The following is a 21,784-nucleotide window of genomic DNA, read 5'->3' as shown; positions in this document are numbered from 1 at the left end:
ATTGTGTTTTCCACAGCCTGTTTTTGTTTGTGTTTTCAGGATATCCACAATGAATATGGATGACAGAGACTTTGCAAACCTGACTGCCCCACAAAAACTTGTTTTATTACTGAATATATATATTTATATATAATACTTTTAGTAAATGGAATGAAATGGAGTAGAATTTCATCATAATAAGTTAAAAACATGAACTTTTCAGGCCAGAAGAATTACAAATATATTAACCTCATCGATGAGAAAGAGTTGAACCAGTTGAACTAAAGTGTTATCTCTCCATTTTCTAGTCATGCTGTCCCATTTTTCCTAGCAGAAAAAAAAAATCAATTGTCAAGAAAACAAGTAGAGCCTCCCTGAGATTCTTAGACATATGGATAAAGAGCTATTGGTGTATGTTTCACACAAACTGGACAATAAAAAATTAAAAGGTCATTGGATAAATAGTGAGGTAATTTTCATCATAACATAGATTGTCTATAGGTAGTTTAATCTTTGGACTTTGCATCAGTTTTCATTTGAAAATTGCCTATAGAAAAAGTACCCATAGAGATTTTTTACTTTTTATTTTTCTGCAGCTACGGTACTTTTTCTCTTCCAAACTGACATAGCCTAAGTCTAACTTAATGTATTTGTGTAAATTACTGATGCCAATTGCACTCATTCTGAGTGGACCAATGATGTAGCACGGGTAGGCTCAGGCCCACCCAGCAATAATGCACCTGTGATGTGGCTGGCAGGGATCCCCAAGCCCTACCAGATGAAAACTCTTTCAAATGAATCCAAATGAGGACACTGAACTCAACACTTCCAAAAACTGAGTGATTAAAGGAAGTTTATCATATCAAATAGAAAATCACTCTTGTAAAGAGTAAAACTCAGTACTTGAAAAGTATGTCAACTAGTAATGAAACTAATGCTCAGAGACTCCAAGGCAATAAACATGGGAAAACCCCAAAACTACTTCCTCACCACCCAATCATCACATGTTCAAAAAACTTTAGTTGATATCAGAAATGATGTATTTTCTCATAGCGCTGTGCAGTGGCGTACCAAGGGGGGGGGGGGGGGGGGGGGGGAGGTCCGCCCCGGGTACCAAGCCCTGAGGGGGTGCTCCCGGTCCGGTCCAGTTACCCCCCCCTGCGCCGGGTGTCGCGTCTGGAAACAGCCTGCAGCAAGATCGCGATGCCAGAGATCTTTGCCTGCTTCGACTGTTTCCTCCGCCACGGTCCTGCCCCTCCTCTGATGTCAGAGGAGGGGCGGGACCGCGGCGGAGGAAACAGCCGAAGCAGGCAAAGATCTCTGGCATCGCGCGATCTTGTTGCAGGCTGTTTCCCCAGGGCAGTAGCGTACCAAGGGGGGCGAGGGGGAGGTCCATCCCGGGTGCCGCCTTAGGGGGGGGTGCACAGCTGGCCCGGTCCCTATCGCGCTCCTACCCTCCCAGCGAAAGCAGCATCGGCGCCATTATCGAAAAAGGTAATGGCGCCAGGCCTTGGAGCACCAAGGCAGACCGCTTCTCCCCTCTCCCAGCCGAAACCCCGCTGACCATCCTATCTCTCTCCCCCCCCAAGTGAACCTTTCTGACCCTCCCAGCGAAAGCAGCAAACCTCCCTCCAGTAGCGTCGGCTTTATCCTCCCTCTGCCGCATCACTGATGACGTCATCAGTAACGCGGCAGAGGGAGGAGAAAGCCGCGAAGGAGGTTTGCTGCTCTCGCTGGGAAGGTCGGAAAGGTTCAGGGGGGGGGGGAGATAGGAGGGTCAGCGGGGGTTCGGCTGGGAGGGGGGAGAAGCGGACTGCCTCGGTGCTCCATTACCTTCTTCGGGCAGCAGCAGCGTTTACAATTCGCTGCTGTTGCCGGCTTCAGGCCTTGTTCTCTGCCGGGTCCTGCCTACTTCCAGTTTTCATGAAGACAGGACCCGACAGAGAGGAAGGCCTGAAGCGGGCAACATCAGTGAATTGTGAATGCTGCTGCTGCCCGATGAAGTTCAGGACATCAGGACATCGGGGAAGGAGCAGGGAGAAATCGGCTGCTGGCTTGGGGGTGAGGGTAGGGAAAGAATCGTGGAAGTGGAGAAATCGGCACGATGGCTTTGTGCAGGCTAGGGGGAGAGAGAAAGAAAGGAAAAAATAAAGAGGGGGGCCAGGGGGAGAGAGAAAGAAAGGCAGAAAGAAAGAGGGGGACCAAGGGGAGAGAAAGAAAGGCAGAAATAAAGAGGGGGACCAAGGGGAGAGAAAGAAAGGCAGAAATAAAGAGGGGGTCAAGGGGGAGAGAAAGAAAGGCAGAAAGAAAGAGGAGGGCCAGGGGGAGAGAGAAAGAAAGGCAGAAAGAAAGAGGGGGACCAAGGGGAGAGAAAGAAAGGCAGAAATAAAGAGGGGGGTCAAGGGGGAGAGAAAGAAAGGCAGAAAGAAAGAGGGGGGCCAGGAGGAGAGAGAAAGAAAGGCAGAAATAAAGAGGGGAGCCAGGGGGAGAGAGAAAGAAGAAGGATCAGAAGAAGGACCAGAGACTCATGAAATCACCAGACAAAAAAGTAGGAAAAATGATTTTATTTTCAACTTAGTGATCAAAATGTGTCCGTTTTGAAAATTTATATCTGCTGTCTATATTTTGCACTATGGCCCCCTTTTACTAAACCGCAATAGAGTTTTTTAGCGCAGGGAGCCTATGAGCGTCGAGAGCAGCGTGGGGCATTCAGCGCAGCTCCCTACGCTAAAAACCGCTATCGCAGTTTAGTAAAAAGGGAGGGGGAATATTTGTCTATTTTTGTATAGTTGTTACTGAGGTGACATTGCATAAAGTCATCTGCCTTGACCTCTTTGAAAACCCGCAGAATATAAATGATAATTAACATTTTCTCTGCGTACAGCGTGCTTTGTGTTTTTAAAATTTTATTGTTGGTAGATCATTTTGACTTGGCCACAAAGGTAAGGGGGAGGGAGGGAGGGGAACTGCTGAAAGACATCTAATAATCCTTGCAGGCTTGACTGCAGGGAATTATTTTTGTAAAATCATGTTTTGTTATGTGACTGGCATTATCTAGACTTTAATTTCTATGAATGAATAGAATGAAAATGATATAAAATTACTTGCTTGTTTTTATGTGCGTGCGCTGAAGGAAAGTGGAGAGAGAGTGGGCTGAGGATGCTGAAGGGAAATGGGGAAGAGAGTGGGGAGAAGACGCTGATTTATAAATTGACAATTGTACAGAATATTGTTTCTTTTTATACTTTAATATAAACAATTCAAGGCTTGTGTGGATGGAATCAGGTGGTTTGCGGGGATGGGGACCGAGCTTACGGGGATTAGTCCAATAAAATTGTATTTTTTTATATCTCATTATTTGTTTTATTTTTATTTGTTAATTTATAAAGTGGTGATTGTTATGTATCAGTTTTTTCAAATTTACATCTACTGTCTTTATATTTTGCACTGTATTAGAGGACATGTGTTACTGTTTTTTGTGGTGTTGCATTGTATCCAGGGTCTGGTTTCTTGGCGGATCAGTTTAACTTTTGTCTACATATTTCTATTTTTAGTTTGTGATTATTCCATTTTGGGCGAGGGTGTATCTCTGTTCTGTGTGTATGAAAAAGACATAGTTTTCAGTTGGCATTGACTACAGGACCAATTGACTGTGCGGGATCTGGCTTGTTTAGTTTTACAATGTATGTGTTGGTGTTCTAGTGCTCACTGCAGTGTTTAAGATGCAGCCTTTTCCTAGGTACACTCTTGTGGTGCGATATGTAGATTGGTACTAAAAATCATATTTTTCATATAGATGGGGGGGGTGTCAAAAAATGATGGGCCCTGGGTGCCACATACCCTAAGTACGCCACTGCCTGCAACTACTCCATATGTACTTCTAATGTCATGACAATTTAGACATAATTTATGTTTTGTTATGTTTGGAATAATGGTTACATATATGAGGTTCAATAAAAGAAAATTTTCACTGCCTGTTTCTATTCTGACCATTTATTCCATTTCATGGTTATTGCAAAAAAAAAAAAAAAAATTTTTTTACATGGGGGGGGGGGGTGTCAAAAAATGATGGGCCCCGGGTGCCACATACCCTAGGTACGCCACTGGCGCTGTGTACCACACAATCTACTGTATTCACAGTAGTTAGAATCTTGTTGGGGGTGGGGGGGTAGGGGGGTGTTTCTAACAAATGCTATGTGTAATTAAAGGTGTTATATTCACTGAAACTGACTATCAGTGAGTTTTCAAACTTCAGTTTATGTTCACTTAAGCTCTATATTTTCACTGCAGTTTTCCGGATTCAGTTGGGGTTTCACTGAACCTGTATATAGTAGCTGTAGTTTACAAGCTTCGGTTTAGCTTCACTGAAGCTCCATTTTGTCATTTGGCTTGGATAAGGTGTCCAATTCACAGGAATTGGGTTTGGATTAGCCGGTGCCTGGTGCTGACCCCTTCCTGGAAGGCACCCTGGTCAGCTCTGTGGCATGGAGGGAGGGAGGCTCGTCATCCTCTCCATCTGGTGGCTGCTGATGGTGTTGCTGTGGGGGCTCTGGCAGTGGCTGGCTTTTCCAGAGCGCAAGATTGTGTAGCATGCAGCACACCATGAAAATCTGTGCCACCTTCTCAGGTTTGTAGAGCAACTGGCCCACTGAGCGATCAAAGCATCGAAACCTGTTCTTTAGCTGGCCAAAGGTCTGCTCTATGATGCACCTGGTAGCTTGGTGTCACCAGTTATATTCCTCCTCTGCTGGAGTGTGAGGGTGGACAATTGGTGTCATGAGCCACACTCGCTGGGGATACCCCATCACCTATGGGCTTACCTAGAAGCCAACTGCCATTTAACTCCCCTTGGGTAGTTCTCCTGTAGATGCCCGAATGCTGTGGACCCAGGGTATCTGGCGCACACATCCAGGATCTCCCACTGTGCATTGCACACCATCTGCATATTCATTGAGTGGTAGGCCTTGCGATTTCGATAATTGGCCTCATCTGCCCAAGCAATGCGGGTACAGTCTATCACCCCAATAACAGAGGGGAATTGTGCCACATTATAGAACTCCCCCATGCTGTCCTGTAGGGCCTGGGGAAGGAGATGTAGTCTTGGGTGGGTCAGAAAGGCATGGAGGAATTGATTGAGGCACTTTGATATGGCAGGCTGAGTCAGACCAGTGTTCACAGCCAGGACCAACTTGTAAGGGCTGCTGTCACTTTAAGGTGAACAGGTATGGGGTTATTCCTACAAGTGCGGGCCTGTAGGAGGGGGTAGAGTTGCACGCAGAGATCCTGGATGGTGGCCTTATCAAAGCGGTATCTTTTAGATTGCTTTTGATATATGGTTATGTATGATACTGCTCCGTTTTATATGGTTAATATTCTCTCTAGCATTGTATAAAAATAGTAGAAAATCTCATGCTCTATTCACCTTTCTGCCAGTATAGGGCTGTAAAAAGTAAGAAATTTCTGGACCATATTTTAACATTCCAAGCAGCTTCACATGACAGAGAATTTTGATTGTTATTGCTTGGAGTTTAAGAACATAAGCAATGTCTCTGCTGGGTCAGACCTGAGGTCCATCGTGCCCAGCAGCCCGCTCACGCGGCGGCCCCAACAGGTCCAGGACCTGTGCAGTGATCCTCTATTTATATCCTTCTATCCCCCTTTCCAGCAGAAAATTGTCCAATCCTTTCTTAAACCCCAATACCGTACTCTGCCCTATTACGTCCTCTGGAAGCGCATTCCAGGTGTCCACCACACGCTGGGTAAAGAAGAACTTCCTAGCATTTATCAGACGTGTCGCTCTCCTCTGAACCCTCTCGACTAACGCCATATCCTTCTTAAGGTACGGCGACCAATATTGGACACAGTATTCCAGATGCAGGCGCACCATCGCCTGATACAGCGGCAGGATAACTTCTTTTGTCCTGGTTGTAATACCCTTCTTGATTATACCTAGCATTCTATTCGCTCTCTTAGCGGCCGCTGCGCACTGTGTCGTCGGCTTCATTGTCATGTCCACCATTACCCCTAAGTCCCTTTCTTGGGTACTCTCGGGTTTCTGCTTCCCAGATGCAATACTTTACATTTCTCAACGTTGAACTTCATCTGCCATCTCGTTGCCCATTCTCCTAGTTTGCTCAAGTCCCTTTGCAATTCTTCGTAGTCCTCTTTAGTCTGAGCTCCACTAAATAGTTTGGTGTCGTCCGCAAATTTTATTATCTCACACTTCGTCCCTGTTTCTAGATCATTTATGAATATATTAAATAGCAGCGGCCCAAGTACCGAGCCCTGCGGAACACCACTCGTGACCCTCCTCCATTCCAAGTAGTGGCCCTTCACCCCTACCCTCTGTTTCCTACCCGCCAAACAGTTTCTGATCCATCTATGTACATCTCCATCCACCCCATGGTTCTTTAGTTTCCGGAGTAGACGCTCGTGTGGCACCTTGTCAAAGGCTTTTTGGAAATCCAGGTATATGATGTCTATGGGGTCTCCTCTGTCCATCTGTTTGTTAATTCCTTCGAATAAGTGCAATAAGTTAGTTAGGCACGATCTCCCCCTGCAGAAACCATGTTGACTTGTTTTCAGAAGTTTGTTTCTTTCCAAATGTTCATCGATGTTTTCTTTTATCAGTGCTTCTGCCATTTTCCCCGGAACCGAGGTGAGACTCACCGGTCTGTAGTTTCCCGGGTCACCTCTTGATCCCTTTTTAAAGATGGGTGTGACGTTGGCTATCTTCCAATCCTCCGGAATCACTCCTGTTTTCAGGGATAGGTTGCAAATTTGCTGCAGTAGTTCTGCTATCTCCTCCTTTAATTCTTTCAGAACCCTTGGATGGATTCCGTCCGGACCCGGGGATTTGTCAGTTTTTAGTTTTTCTATCTGCCTGCGCACATCTTCAAGGCTCACTTCCATGGATGTTAATTTTTCTGCTTGATTTCCATTGAAGAATTGCTCAGGTTCCGGTATGTTGGTTGTGTCTTCGTTCGTAAATACAGACGAAAAGAACATGTTAAGTCTTTCCGCGACTTCTTTCTCCTCCTTCACTACTCCCTTCCTGTCTCCGTCGTCCAGCGGTCCCACCTCCTCCCTAGCAGGCTGTTTCCCTTTAACATATCTGAAGAACGCTTGTTCTTATAAATATTTCAGATCTCAACTGAAACATCTCTTTTCAAAATACTTGGTCAAATAATTTTTTTCTGTCATTCTTAAATTGTTTTTAGTTTATAATCTGTTGGAAATTGCGTAGAACTCATGGTTACGCGGTTAAGAAGTATGATGTTATGTTTCTAGACACAGCTGGTCGGTCAGACCTAGAAAGCAGGAGCGAGGCCTGAATTATTTGGGAGTGGGTCTGCTTCCAGCTTCACATTATATTAGGCACCAAAAATGTTTGTAAGTATATAATACAGCACTCATGCTTGTCATTAGTCCCAATATCTGGTATTTACACGTTAATATTAAGTGCCATTCTAAAATGTATTTGCTAAATTAATTTAATGTGACTCTGCAAGGGGTATACACAGGCAGGCCATAGACATGTTGTCATACAATACATACATCTTATAGAATACTATAAGTTGTACCCATTGTATGGCACACTAACTTGTACCAGCCCGTGACAGGCTGTAAGTGGGAATGCTGAAGTTTTGGCATGCCAAGCCTTTATATTAGAATTACTTACTATCATTAGAATTACTTACTATCATTAACTTGTATTTCTTTCCCTATTTTTTCCTTTTGTACCATATGTTTTGACAAGTCAGTCGTATTTATCTAGTTTGTTTCCCTTTGATAATTGTAATTCATATTTTACTCCTTTGTACATCGCTTAGAATTTTGAATAAGCGATTAATTAAATCCATAATAAACTTGAAACTTGAATTCTGCGATACCCCCATCCCTTTAGTCCTCTCCTTAAGAATTCTTAGTATCCATCCTGACTATGCTCTTAGCCTCAGTTCATAAATCTCTACTTCAGAAAAAGTTTCTTTAATCTACAGTTGACACACTCAATTTGATCACTGCTGCACCCCCATTCAGATTTTAACACATAAGAACATAAGAATAGCCTGGTGCTTGCCCAACTTGATTACTGTAACTTATTATATAAAGACCTTAGACAGAAAGACTTACACCATATTCAACTGATTCAAAATACTGCCATCAAATTAATTACAGGCTTTACTTCTGAAGCATGCACATTGACTTCTAATTACGCATAGAATCACATATAAGATTTTGTTCCTGGTTTTCAAGGTACAAACTACAGGCTTTCCACTCTTTCTAGCATGGCTCCTGATAACTTACTTGCCTTCCCACTCTCTTTGCTCCTCCCAATAGCACTTTCTGGTTATACAATCCTTCAGGCAGATCATCACTTGATCTTTTCTGTTGTTGGCCCCAGGCTGTCGAACTCCACTCCCCCATCTATATCTTCAGACTTCTTTACAAAAATTCAAAACTTATCTCAAAACCTTTTTCAAAAACACCTTTTCAGGGGGCATGGCTTTGGCGCGAACGGTGATGGCTGTGTAATTGAAGTGCTCCGGAGTGTTAGGCTAACTTTTGTAATATTTGTGTGGAAATTTTATTTGAAAGTTATACTCAAAAAGGTATTTGTGTTTCTAAGATGGCCTCAGGTAAACAGAGTAAGTTTTTATCAGCGGGTGCGGGATCAAGCAGCGTTAAGAGGTCGAAGATTGAATCAACATCCCCTCTGTTAATACCGCTGCCATCAGATGAGGTGGATAATAAGGACTTGATGAGGGAAATTCAAAAAATAAGGGACATTGTCCTGGAAAATTCAAAGGATATGAAAGAAATAAAAGGGGAAGTGGCAGGATTAGCAAGAAGATTAGATGCGGTAGATTTGAATTTGGAATGTATGGAAAAACGGGTGGAAAGTAATGAAATGGAGTTATTACAAAATAAGAAAGATCATAAGGAGATTGAATTGTTAAAGCAGGAGATTGAGGATTTATCGAATTGAGAAAGAAGAAATAATTTGAGGGTGATCGGATTACCAGAGGGGATAGAAAAAAATGATCCTATCACCTTTTTACTTAACTTTTTGCCGAAAATTCTGCCACTTCAGAATAAATATCACTTAGAGCTGGAAAGAGCACACAGAATTCCAACGAAGAGGTTAAATGCTCAAAAAGGACCACGTCCATTAATTTTTAAAGTGCTCAGATACCAACAGGTAGCAGAAATATTAAGTTTAGCAAAAGAGAACAAGAATCTAAAATGTCAGGATGCAAAGATTTTTATTGTGCCTGACTTTGCTAAAGTAACTGCGTTTAAGAGAAAACAACTGCTTGATTAGCGTCCACAGTTGAGGGCATTGGGTGCTCGTTTTGGACTGGTTTACCCGGCAACGATGCGGGTGACATATCAAAATAAAACTTTGAGTTTTAGTGAGGCAGGAAAATTAAAAGAGTTTTTGGACACATGTGAAACACCAATGATTATCTGAAAGAGATGATGATGAAATAAGTATTTGATGTTTTATTTAAAAAAAAAAAATGGATGTAAGTTTATATATTTCTTTAAATAGATGGAAATATATTATTTTTATATCTGCCATGTTCTGTTGGAATAAGTTACAGTTTGATTCTAAAGCAGCATTCCATATTGGTCTCGTGGCTATTTAAATGCATGAAGATTCCACTTCAGTGCGCTATATTAATCTTCTTCTGTGATCAGAAATTAAAGATTAAGGAACTTGTGATTAGCGCACTGTTTAAGGGAAGAAGATCCTGTGAAGCTAATCTGAAAGATTTAAAGTCATTGAAACAGTATGCATAGTTGTAATACAGAGGTTCTACCAGTGTGGAGGATAGCACTTACACTTTCTTGGAGTTTTGTTTTTTTAAGGAAACAAAGGCATTTCCTTTAAGAAGCAGGAAATGCGAAGAAAAGAACTTCAAGGAGGATTGCTTTGAGTAGTAAAGTAGAGAACAAATGGAGTCTAATTTGCAAATACGGAGCAATTGCATTTGTTCTATGCAGGTTTCACAGTGTACAGACGCTGGAATGGAGTATTACAAGGATGGAAGGAAAAGATCATGTGATGGAATTCTTCTGTAATGCAGAGAGATATATGACAGTATGGTATGTTAACTCGTGATCGAAGGCAGAGTCTGTAAGATACGGCCTGCTTTTGGATATATGCCATACGGTTCCTATTGTGTGGATTTAAAACTTAGCTAATTGAGTTTGGTTAAAAGAAATGCAGCGTCAACATATAAGTCTATTGCAGGATGTTTTGGAATATGGGAATCTGATTGAAGATTCTATAGAGTTATGATATGTAAACATTTGGATAGAGTAATAAATAATGGAATGGCTTGGAGTGCTGCATTTGGAAGATTAATGGAACTGATATTTTTATGTCATCATATGTTTGATAAGTTTCGCTTATATGCAGATATAGTTTAATCTATAGGTTTTAAATGAAGTAATGATATGAGTTATATATGTTATCTTAAATATTATCTCAAGTGAGGGGTTATTTACATGTTAATATAATTTTGGTTGGGAGCAATGGTTTTAATAGGTGGAAATATATGTCTTCAAGATATAATTATGGGATCTCTTGTACAATGCATTTTAAGGGAAAAAAAAAAAGAAGGGAGGGGTATTATAATTGAATGATTATCTTATTTTCTTTAATGAGTAGTGGGGACTTATTTGTCTATTTAAGATTAATTGAGGAAATGGGGGGGAAAAAACCCAAAAACTAAAAACAAGGGGTTTTGGAATGTAGAAAAGTTTTTATAATTTTCTTTTTTTCCTATGACTTTCTTTTTATTATTGAAAGATGTAGCTAGATTACTAGAATTGCTTGGATGTTGGTCTACCGGGGGGGTTTTCTTTTGCTTAGCCTGTATGTTCGTTTTGAAGCTTGCATTTAGGGAGGGGGGGAGGGATGGGGGTAGGGTAGGGAGGGAGTGGGGAGAGAGAGGAGGGGTTATTTTGGAATATGGGCATAAGGAAAGGGAATATAATATGCTGTTGGAGTGGATATATCTTGAATATTGTATTTTATCTTCATAATGACCTTTAAAATCTTCTCTCTAAATGTTAATGGCCTAAACCATCTGATCAAAAGGAAAAAAGCATTATTATATCTTAAGCAGCAGAATGCAGATGTTTGTTTCCTGCAAGAGACACACTTGTCTGGTGCAGAATCTATGAATCTATCTGGAAATTGGATGAAACATTGTTTTTATGCACCCGCGACAAGGAAAAAGGCTGGAGTAGCAATTTTGGTTAATAAAAAGTGTTCTGCAACATTTAATATGATTAATGCAGATCCTTTAGGAAGATGGATGCATGTTGAAATGAGCATGGGCAATACGACTGCGGCGTTGTTCAATATATATGCCCCTAATTCGAATCAAATTGAATTCTTTAAATCTCTACAACAATTAGTTTTACCATTGGCTGCTACTAATTTAGTGGTGGCAGGGAATTTCAATGCTGTTATTGATCCGTTATTGGATAAAAAACCTAGTAGGATTGTGAAATCTTTAGGTTTAGATAATTTCGTACAATCTTGTAATTTAAAAGATATATGGCGTATTCTTCATTTTAATGATCGGAAATTTTCATTTTGTTCACATGTTTATAAATCTTTCTCTAGAATTGATTATGTTTTTGTTAATGATCAATTGGTACAGCAGGTTACACAAGCTTCCATTGATCCAATAATATTATCGGATCATGGAGGTGTGTGGATAGATTTAAATTTGGTAGATCAGGATAATTCTAAACCTGTTTGGAGATTTGATAATGCATTGCTTGCGGATTCTAAATTTTGTGAAGATTTACAGGTCAAAATTGAGGAATATTTTTTGCTTAATAATTCGGAGGAAATTTCTGTTGGAGTTTTATGGGATGCTTTTAAAGCAACCATGAAAGGACAAATTATTTCATTTTCTGTGTATACCGTATTTTCGCGGATATAACGCGCGCGTTATACGTGGTTTTTACGTACCGCGCATACCCCTCGCGCGTTATATGCCTGAGCGCGGTATACAAAAGTTTTTAAACAGTTCCCACCCCGCCCGACGCCCGATTCACCCCCCCAGCAGGACCGCTCGCACCCCCACCCCGAACGACCGCTCGCACGCGCTCCCACCCGCACCCGCATCCACGATCGGAGCAAGAGGGAGCCCAAGCCCTCTTGCCCGGCCGACTCCCCGACGTCCGATCCATCCCCCCCCCGGCAGGACCACTCGCACCCTCACCCCGAAGGACCGCCGACTCCCCAACAATATCGGGCCAGGAGGGAGCCCAAACCCTCCTGGCCACGGCGACCCCCTAACCCCACCCCGCACTACATTACGGGCAGGAGGGATCCCAGGCCCTCCTGCCCTCGACGCAAACCCCCCTCCCCCCCAGCCGACCCGCGACCCCCCTGGCCGACCCCCACGACCCCCCCACCCCCCTTCCCCGTACCTTTGGAAGTTGGCCGGACAGACGGGAGCCAAACCCGCCTGTCCGGCAGGCAGCCAACGAAGGAATGAGGCCGGATTGGCCCATCCGTCCTAAAGCTCCGCCTACTGGTGGGGCCTAAGTCGCGTGGGCCAATCAGAATAGGCCCTGGAGCCTTAGGTCCCACCTGGGGGCGCGGCCTGAGACACATGCTCGGGTTTGGCCCATGTGCCTCAGGCCGCGCCCCCAGGTGGGACCTAAGGCTCCAGGGCCTATTCTGATTGGCCCACGCGCCTTAGGCCCCACCAGTAGGCGGAGCTTTAGGACGGATGGGCCAATCCGGCCTCATCCCTTCGTTGGCTGCCTGCCGGACAGGCGGGCTTGGCTCCCGTCTGTCCGGCCAACTTCCAAAGGTACGGGGAAGGGGGGTGGGGGGGGTCGTGGGGGTCGGCCAGGGGGGTCGCGGGTCGGCTGGGGGGGAGGGGGGTTTGCGTCGAGGGCAGGAGGGCCTGGGATCCCTCCTGCCCGTAATGTAGTGCGGGGTGGGGTTAGGGGGTCGCCGTGGCCAGGAGGGTTTGGGCTCCCTCCTGGCCCAATATTGTCGGGGAGTCTGCGGTCCTTCGGGGTGGGGGTGCGAGTGGTCCTGCCGAGGGGGGAGAAGAATCGGACGTCGAGGGGGGGCATCAGGCTTTCAGGATGGGGACAGGACTTCAAGGGGGGACAGGCAGATCTTCAAGGGGGACAGGCAGACCTTCAAGGGGGACAGGACTTCAAGGGGGGACAGGCAGACCTTCAAGGGGGGACAGGCAGACCTTCAAGGGGGGACAGGACTTCAAGGGGGACAGGCACGGAGAGGCGGGGCAGTGCACCGAAAGTCAAGGCAGGTGAACGAGAGTCGGGACAGCGCACGGAGAGGCGGGGCAGTGCACGGAAAGTCAGGGCAGGTGAACGAGAGTCGGGACAGCGCACGGAGAGGCGGGGCAGTGCACGGAAAGTCAGGGCAGGTGAACGAGAGTCGGGACAGCGCACGGAGAGGCGGGGCAGTGCACCGAAAGTCAGGGTGAGTCGGGGCAACCAGAGGAGAGTCGGGGAGGGCGAAAGGAGAGTCGGGGTGGCCAGAGGAGAGTCGGGAAGAGCGAAAGGAGAGTCGGGGTGGCCAGAGGAGAGTCGGGCAGCATGCGCGTTATATGCCTGAGCGCGGTATAGAAAAGTTTTTTTACATATCTTCGTGATTTATGCGCGCTATACCCCTGTGCGCGTTTTACAACGGTGCGCGTTATATCCGCGAAAATACGGTAATAGGAAACAGTTAAGAAAGCAATTTGTTGTTTTAGAAAAAGAAATTAAAGAATTAGAATTAAAACTGATTGGAAAATGGAAGCAATCTACATTTCGAGATTTATTGAAAACAAAATATAAATATAATGAGATTTCCTCTAGATTAGTAAGGAAATATATTTTTTCTAAGCAAGCATTGTATTATGGTAGTTCAAATAAGGCGGGAAGATTATTGGCAAATTATTTAAAGGCAAAGAAAAGAAAGGAAAAAATGTGTACCGTATTTTCGCGGATATAACGCGCGCGTTATACGTGATTTTACGTACCGCGCATACCCCTCGCGCGTTATATGCCTGAGCGCGGTATACAAAAGTTTTTAAACATAGTTCCCACCCCGCCCGACGCCCGATTCACCCCCCCAGCAGGACCGCTCGCACCCCCACCCCGAACGACCGCTCGCACGCGCTCCCACCCGCACCCGCATCCACGATCGGAGCAAGAGGGAGCCCAAGCCCTCTTGCCCGGCCGACTCCCCGACGTCCGATACATCCCCCCCCGGCAGGACCACTCGCACCCTCACCCCGAAGGACCGCCGACTCCCCAACAATATCGGGCCAGGAGGGAGCCCAAACCCTCCTGGCCACGGCGACCCCCTACCCCCACCCCGCACTACATTACGGGCAGGAGGGATCCCAGGCCCTCCTGCCCTCGACGCAAACCCCCCCCCCCCAACGCCCGCCCCCCCCCCAAGAACCTCCGCCCGTCCCCCAGCCGACCCGCGACCCCCCTGGCCGACCCCCAAGACACCCCCACCCGCCTTCCCCGTACTTTGTGTAGTTGGGCCAGAAGGGAGCCCAAACCCTCCTGGCCACGGCGACCCCCTAACCCCACCCCGCACTACATTACGGGCAGGAGGGATCCCAGGCCCTCCTGCCCTCGACGCAAACCCCCCTCCCTCCAACGACCGCCCCCCCCCAAGAACCTCCGACCGACCCGCGACCCCCCTGGCCGACCCCCCCACCCCCCTTCCCCGTACCTTTGGAAGTTGGCCGGACAGACGGGAGCCAAACCCGCCTGTCCGGCAGGCAGCCAACGAAGGAATGAGGCCGGATTGGCCCATCCGTCCTAAAGCTCCGCCTACTGGTGGGGCCTAAGGCGCGTGGGCCAATCAGAATAGGCCCTGGAGCCTTAGGTCCCACCTGGGGGCGCGGCCTGAGGCACATGGGCCAAACCCGACCATGTGTCTCAGGCCGCGCCCCCAGGTGGGACCTAAGGCTCCAGGGCCTATTCTGATTGGCCCACGCGCCTTAGGCCCCACCAGTAGGCGGAGCTTTAGGACGGATGGGCCAATCCGGCCTCATTCCTTCGTTGGCTGCCTGCCGGACAGGCGGGTTTGGCTCCCGTCTGTCCGGCCAACTTCCAAAGGTACGGGGAAGGGGGGTGGGGGGGTCGGCCAGGGGGGTCGCGGGTCGGTCGGAGGTTCTTGGGGGGGGGCGGTCGTTGGAGGGAGGGGGGTTTGCGTCGAGGGCAGGAGGGCCTGGGATCCCTCCTGCCCGTAATGTAGTGCGGGGTGGGGTTAGGGGGTCGCCGTGGCCAGGAGGGTTTGGGCTCCCTCCTGGCCCAATATTGTCGGGGAGTCGGCGGTCCTTCGGGGTGGGGGTGCGAGTGGTCCTGCCGAGGGGGGAGAAGAATCGGACGTCGAGGGGGGGCATCAGGCTTTCAGGATGGGGACAGGACTTCAAGGGGGGACAGGCAGATCTTCAAGGGGGACAGGCAGACCTTCAAGGGGGACAGGACTTCAAGGGGGGACAGGCAGACCTTCAAGGGGGGACAGGCAGACCTTCAAGGGGGGACAGGACTTCAAGGGGGACAGGCACGGAGAGGCGGGGCAGTGCACCGAAAGTCAGGGCGGGTGAACTGTGAGTCGGGGCAACCAGAGGAGAGTCGGGGAGGGCGAAAGGAGAGTCGGGGTGGCCAGAGGAGAGTCGGGGAGAGCGAAAGGAGAGTCGGGGTGGCCAGAGGAGAGTCGGGCAGCATGCGCGTTATATGCCTGAGCGCGGTATAGAAAAGTTTTTGTACATATCATCGTGATTTCTGCGCGCTATACCCCTGTGCGCGTTTTACAATGGTGCGCGTTATATCCGCGAAAATACGGTAATTAAAGATGAGTTATGTAACTCTCATTCTCAGATTGGAGATATATTAAAACAATTTCTGAATTATTATAAAACCCTTTATTCTTCTGAGTCTTATTTAGGAAAAGAAAAAGATGGATTGGAATTTTTAAGTCTAATTGAAGGGCCTAAAGTTCCTGATCATATAAAAAGAAGTTTAGAAGAACCTATATTACTAAAAGAGTTACAAACAGCATTGAAATCCCTTAGAGTAGGGACCGTTCCAGGTGGTGACGGTTTTACGGTAGAGTTTTATAAATCATTTCAAATTACCCTTTTACCTTATTTATTAAAATTATATCAGACTCAACTAAGTAAAGGTTGTATTTCAGGCACTATGGCAGAATCTCTAACTATTGTTTTACTGAAGCCAAATAGAGATCCTACATTGGTTTCAAATTACAGGTCTATTTCTTTAATAAATGTAGATGGTAAATTGTTAGCTAAAATTTTAGCCTTGCGTTTGGCTAAAGCTCTTCCTCACATAATTGGTATGCATCAAACAGGTTTTGTTGCTCAAAGGCACTCTTCTAATAATAGACTGGCATTCCATATGTTATATCTAACAAAAAAAATTGATGATCCGGCTTTTTCGGTATGCTGAGAAGGCTTTTGATCATGTAGAATGGAATTTCATGTATCAAGCTATGAATTGGTTTGGTATTGGACCCGGATTTATACAAATGATTCAAGCACTGTATAGCTCCCCTGTTACTCGGTTATATATAAATACAGTGGTGCCTCGCACAGCGAACGCCTCGCACAGCGAACGCTGCGCACAACGAACTTTATGTCTTGATTCGTACAACGGACTTCGTTTCACACAACGAAGTCCAGGGTTCCTGCGGGGTTGGATCGCAGCGGGGTTGGTCGAGCTGCGAGGGTAGTCTCCTTCTCCTTACCTGCCCTGTCGCAGCACACAGCCGAACGGAAATCTTCCCGATGTCAGCGCTGACGTCGGAGGGAGGGCTTAAGCAAAGCCCTCCCTTCCTCCGACGTCAGCGCTGACATCAGGAAGACTTCCGTTCGGCTGTGTGCGGCTGCGGCAGGGCAGGTAGGAAGAAGGCAATGGCGAACGAAAGAGGGGGGAGGGGGCGGTCCGCCCCGAAGAATGTGCACAGCTGGTCAGGTCCCCCGATCGACCGACAACAGGCCCGGCCGACAAACCTCCCTGCCCTGTAGCCGCGAATCTAAATTACCTCTTACAGCAGCTTCAATAATCCAGCTGCTGTAAGAAGGTAATTTAGATTCGCGGCTACAGGACAGGGAGATTTGTCCGACCGGGCCTGTTCTGTTGTCTGTCGGGTGCAAAAGCGCCACAAAGGTGGAGGCAGGGAGGGAGGAAAGGTGGAGTGGAGAAAGCACATGTTGGAGCAGGGGATGAGAGGGAGGGAGAGAAGGGGAAATATTGGACAAGGGCAGAAGGGATGCTAAATCATAGGGTGACAGGCAGAGAGAACAACAGGAAAAAGAGTGGAAGCAATCTTGAACCCTGAGGGTGAGGGCAGAGAGAGGTGGTGAGATGATTGATCATGGGGAGAGGGACAAAAGGGAATAGAGATGGGATAGGAAGATAGTGGAAGTAAAAGGACAGGGAGATGTATGTTTTTAGATGTATCTAAATAAAAATAATAACAAAAAATTTATCTTTTTTATGTCATCTTAGCATATTTTATGCTGCAGAACGAATTATTTTTTTTTACATGTATTCCTATGGGAAAACGCGTTTCACATAACGAACGTTTCACATAACAAACTTGCTCCTGGAACCAATTAAGTTCGTTGTGTGAGGCACCACTGTAATAATTTTTCTGATTGTTTTAAATTGCAAAGGGGAGTTAGACAGGGTTGTCCCTTGTCTCCTTTACTTTTGATATAGTACTTGAACCCTTGTTGTTGGCTATTCGACAAGTGAAGAACATACAGGGTATTCCATGTTTGGGAGTTGAATATAAGGTATCTGCATATGCAGATGATATATTGCTTCATTTGAGAAATCCGGAAACAACCATTCCATGTTTACTTGAAGTGATTGATACATTTGGGAAATTCTTAGGATATAAAATAAATTGGACTAAATCAGAAGTTCTTCCTTTGAATGTGCATTGTATAAAGGGATTATTTGATTCTTTCCCTTTTATTTGGAAGGAAGATGGAATAAAATATCTAGGCATTTGATTAAAAAATACAATTGAAGAGACAATGAAAGTAAATGAAAAGTTTTTATTGCAAAAAGTGGCAGAGTTATGTGAGCAGTGGAATCCTTTGCATTTATCTTGGTGGGGAAGAGTTCAAACTATTAAAATGATGATTTTGCCTGTGGTTTGTTACCAAATGGGTATGATACCAGTGTTTTTTCAGGGGTCTTTTTATAAAAAATTAAATAGTATTCTGGTCAAATTTATTTGGCTGGGTAAAATTGCAAGAATTGCTCTAGTGTCTTTACAAAAGCCAATTAAGGAGGGTGGGGTAAATTTCCCCAACTTTTATAGGTATCACCAATTCTATATCATGCGCCAAGGTATGTATTGGGTCCTCCCAGAGCTTTTGGAACAGCTTTAGGACTGGTTATGGATTGAAAGATCGCTCATGTTTCCACTTAGACTTGGTCTTCTTCTGAGTATCAAAATGCCTAAAATACGTAAAGATAATAGAATATTAATGGATACTTGGACAACTATAAGATCTGTTGACAAATTAACTCCTGTTCCTATTGGAAAATCTACTTATCAAACTATATGGGTAAACTCCAAGATTCAAATAGGCGGTTTTAAGATTGTCTGGAAAGATTGGATTAAAGCAGATATACGTTCCTTAAATGATGTTATTGTCAATGGTATGCTGCTTGATTTTTCACAATTGCAACATAAATATGGTCTTGATAAAAAACAAAGTTATAAATGGTTGCAATCAAAGCAGGCTTTTCAGGTAGGGTTCCCTGAATGGAAATCTCTAAATAATCAATTTAGTTTAGAATTCCTGTTTTCAAGCAGACTTTCTGGGTCACCAGGCCGCACAGTGGTATAAAATATTATCTAATCATATGAATAAAAAAACCAAAAATGGTCTTAGGGATATTTGGAGCATTGAGATTGGGCATGAGGTTAATGCGTCTCAATGGCCACGTATTTGGTCTTGGAGAATGAAATGTATAATGTCAGCATCTATGAGGCAAACATGGTTTTTCCTATTGCATAGAGCATTCTGGACCCCTGTTCGTTTACAAAAATTGGATTGCTCTAAGTCTAATAGATGTTGGCATTGTCATATTGAAGTTGGAACTTTGGATCATCTATTATTTCATTGTCCATTTATTAAGGCCTTTTGGTATTCAATTTGGGACCAAATTAATCTTCTGATGGAAAATCATGTGGCACTATCTTATGATACGGTTTTATTTGGAATGAGTATGAGGGCTAAGTGTCAAATTTCTGCTGCTAATAATAAGCTTTTGTTGATCCTTACGGGAGTGGCTGTCCAACAGATAACATAATTGGAAGAATTGTTCTAGATTAAATTATAGTTTCTGGTGGAACTCAGTATACCATTTATATAAAATGGAGAGAGTACTGGTAGTACAAAATGGTTATTTTGATAAATTTAAGGATGTGTGGAGGCCATTAATAAATTATTGTAAGGATTAATGATTATTTGTTTCTTTTCCTTATGGGATACTAATGAAAGAAAGAGGGGGAGGGTGGGTTATAATACTTTAATATTAAAAATTGGATATTATTATTATATGTTTAATATTTGGGTTATTGGATGAATTGGGGGGGTGGGGAGATAAAGCTCATTTTAATTATTATTGAAATATTTCAAGTGATGTGATATTTTACTGTTGAAATTTTTGTACACTTGATGTTGAAAATAAAATGAATAATTTAAAAACAAAACAAAACAAAAACACCTTTTCACCCCCACTCTCCAGTTGGGGGCCTGCAGGACTACTTAGACAAGCCTTTTGCCCTTCCTATTGCTGACCTTCTTTATCCTATCTTTCCACGTTCTCCCTACCTTCTTATTTACCTACCTGCTCCTACCCTTTTCCTTTCTCTTTCATGTTATATATTAGAATTGTAAGCCGTTCAAATACTTTTTCTTGATGTGCGGGATAACAAGTGCTGATTATAGAATTGAAGCTAAGAAAGTCCCACTGTGGTGCTTATATTGAGGCTACCAAGTATAGAATTGTCACGTAAGAGCTTAGCACTAATTTTCAGCAATAGGCTAATAAATTTGGCCAAATTTGGTGAAATTTCAGCTGAAAATTAGGGAACAATTTTAGAAGCCTAACTTAAAAGCATAAATTTAGGAGCTCTACTTTGTCTGAATACTGGACCCAAAATGTTTTCAATTGTAATTATTAGAATCTTTGTAACTTACTGGTGTTGTCATGATAATATGGGCATGCTGCATTTCAAATAAATCATCAATTTGTGTATCTCCTGTAAGTTCCTTGCAAATAAGCCCTATGGGTCCAAATTTTTCCTTCCAGTCTTCAAAACGTTGGCTGCACAAAGCCTTTATTGGTGCCACTAAAACAAATTACACAGATTTAAAAAGTATTCTATTTAAAAAAAAAAAGGAATTCCTGTTTTAAGCAATAAAATGTTAAAGTATTGTTCTAGGTTTATACAAAGACACTTTTTTTTTTTACCTGTAATAAATGTTTTCAAAGTGCAGCAAGATTAATTAGGCACATGTGTGTGTGATATCATCAGAAATCACTAGGCCAAACAACTCTCCTAGAGCTCAGAACTAATGTAAAGTTTTGAGCATGCATTGTTCTACTTGTACACAGTGGTTTCATCATCCCTGGTTAGTTCTATACCTCAAACAGTAATGTAACTCTCAAGGAGGGATTGTGTGCCTAAATTAGTTCTGCTATCTACAGAAAACATGTAATATAAGCAGCTTTCTTCAATAAGCAGGATGCAATTAGGCACACAAGTGGATTGCTCACATATCCAGGGCACTCAACTTTATATATGTATGTTTTCTATTGTTGAGGAGTGTCCTGATCCAGCGATGAAGACAGAAGTGATACAGCATAGATCACAAAAATAGGTTGGTTAGTACTGTTCAGCTGAATGCATGATCTTTGATGGAGGACAAGCTCAATCAATAGTGTGAAGTAAAAGTATGTAGTGAAGACCAAATAAATACTTTGCATGTGTTGTTCAGCAAAGCAGATTTCAAAAGTACTTTGATTGTTGCAGTGGATCTGATTTGATGAGGTTGGACTCTAATGGTTAGAACAAGGCTAAACAAACCCCAGATGCCAGGTCACTTTGGCAACTAAAAAATGGGACCTAGTGCCTAGGTATTTCAGCTTTGAACATACTGGTATGCCAGGAGGTGATCTGGAAAGTAAAGCAGGCAACTGTGATAAAGTGACTTTTCCCTCCTTCCCCAGCCACTTCCAAAGCTGAACTTCTGACAGGTGTGTATGCCCACACATGAATTAACACATCTCCTCTCCTCCACCCCCTGCTTCATACTAATCTGAACTGGAAGGAAAGAAAGAAAACTGTGCATCAGGCCACAACTCCCTCTTCTACCATCCAGTACTAAATGGAAAGCAAAGTTATATGTAGCAGATGTTCTCTGGGCACAGCAGGTATATTCTCAATTGTGGTTGGCATCATCCATGAAACCTAGTATGGTCATATACCATACCAAGTACACTGTCACATTAAATTTTTAAAGGCAGTGCCCATACCAGGTGCCTTCCCACCCAAACTCAGCTCACAGGACCATCAGTTCAGTAACAAAGCTAAGAAGCCAGCTAGAGGAGGCAGGCAGGTTGTGAGAATATACACCTGCTGTCTTTGGAGAACACCTACTACAGGTAAGTAGCCTTGCTTTCTCCGAAGACAAGCAGGTATGATAGTCTCACATGTGGGACT

At 44.4% G+C, this 21,784-nt stretch overlaps 1 protein-coding gene across 1 annotated transcript in view; it reads right to left on the bottom strand.

Moving 5' to 3' along the window:
- Positions 1 to 21,784, bottom strand: part of HFM1 (helicase for meiosis 1) — a 354,705-nt gene that overhangs the window by 264,248 nt on the left and 68,673 nt on the right. The window contains exons 8-9 of the mRNA XM_033916380.1: positions 20,259 to 20,410; positions 229 to 306 (exon numbers count right to left, since the gene is read on the bottom strand). Of these exons, the coding sequence (XP_033772271.1) occupies positions 229 to 306; positions 20,259 to 20,410 (230 nt within the window). The remainder of the gene's footprint in view (positions 1 to 228; positions 307 to 20,258; positions 20,411 to 21,784) is intronic.

This window comes from Geotrypetes seraphini, chromosome 12 (genome assembly GCF_902459505.1).
Source record: "Geotrypetes seraphini chromosome 12, aGeoSer1.1, whole genome shotgun sequence".
NCBI lineage: Eukaryota > Metazoa > Chordata > Amphibia > Gymnophiona > Dermophiidae > Geotrypetes > Geotrypetes seraphini.
This window is presented reverse-complemented; position numbering and strand designations above follow the sequence as displayed.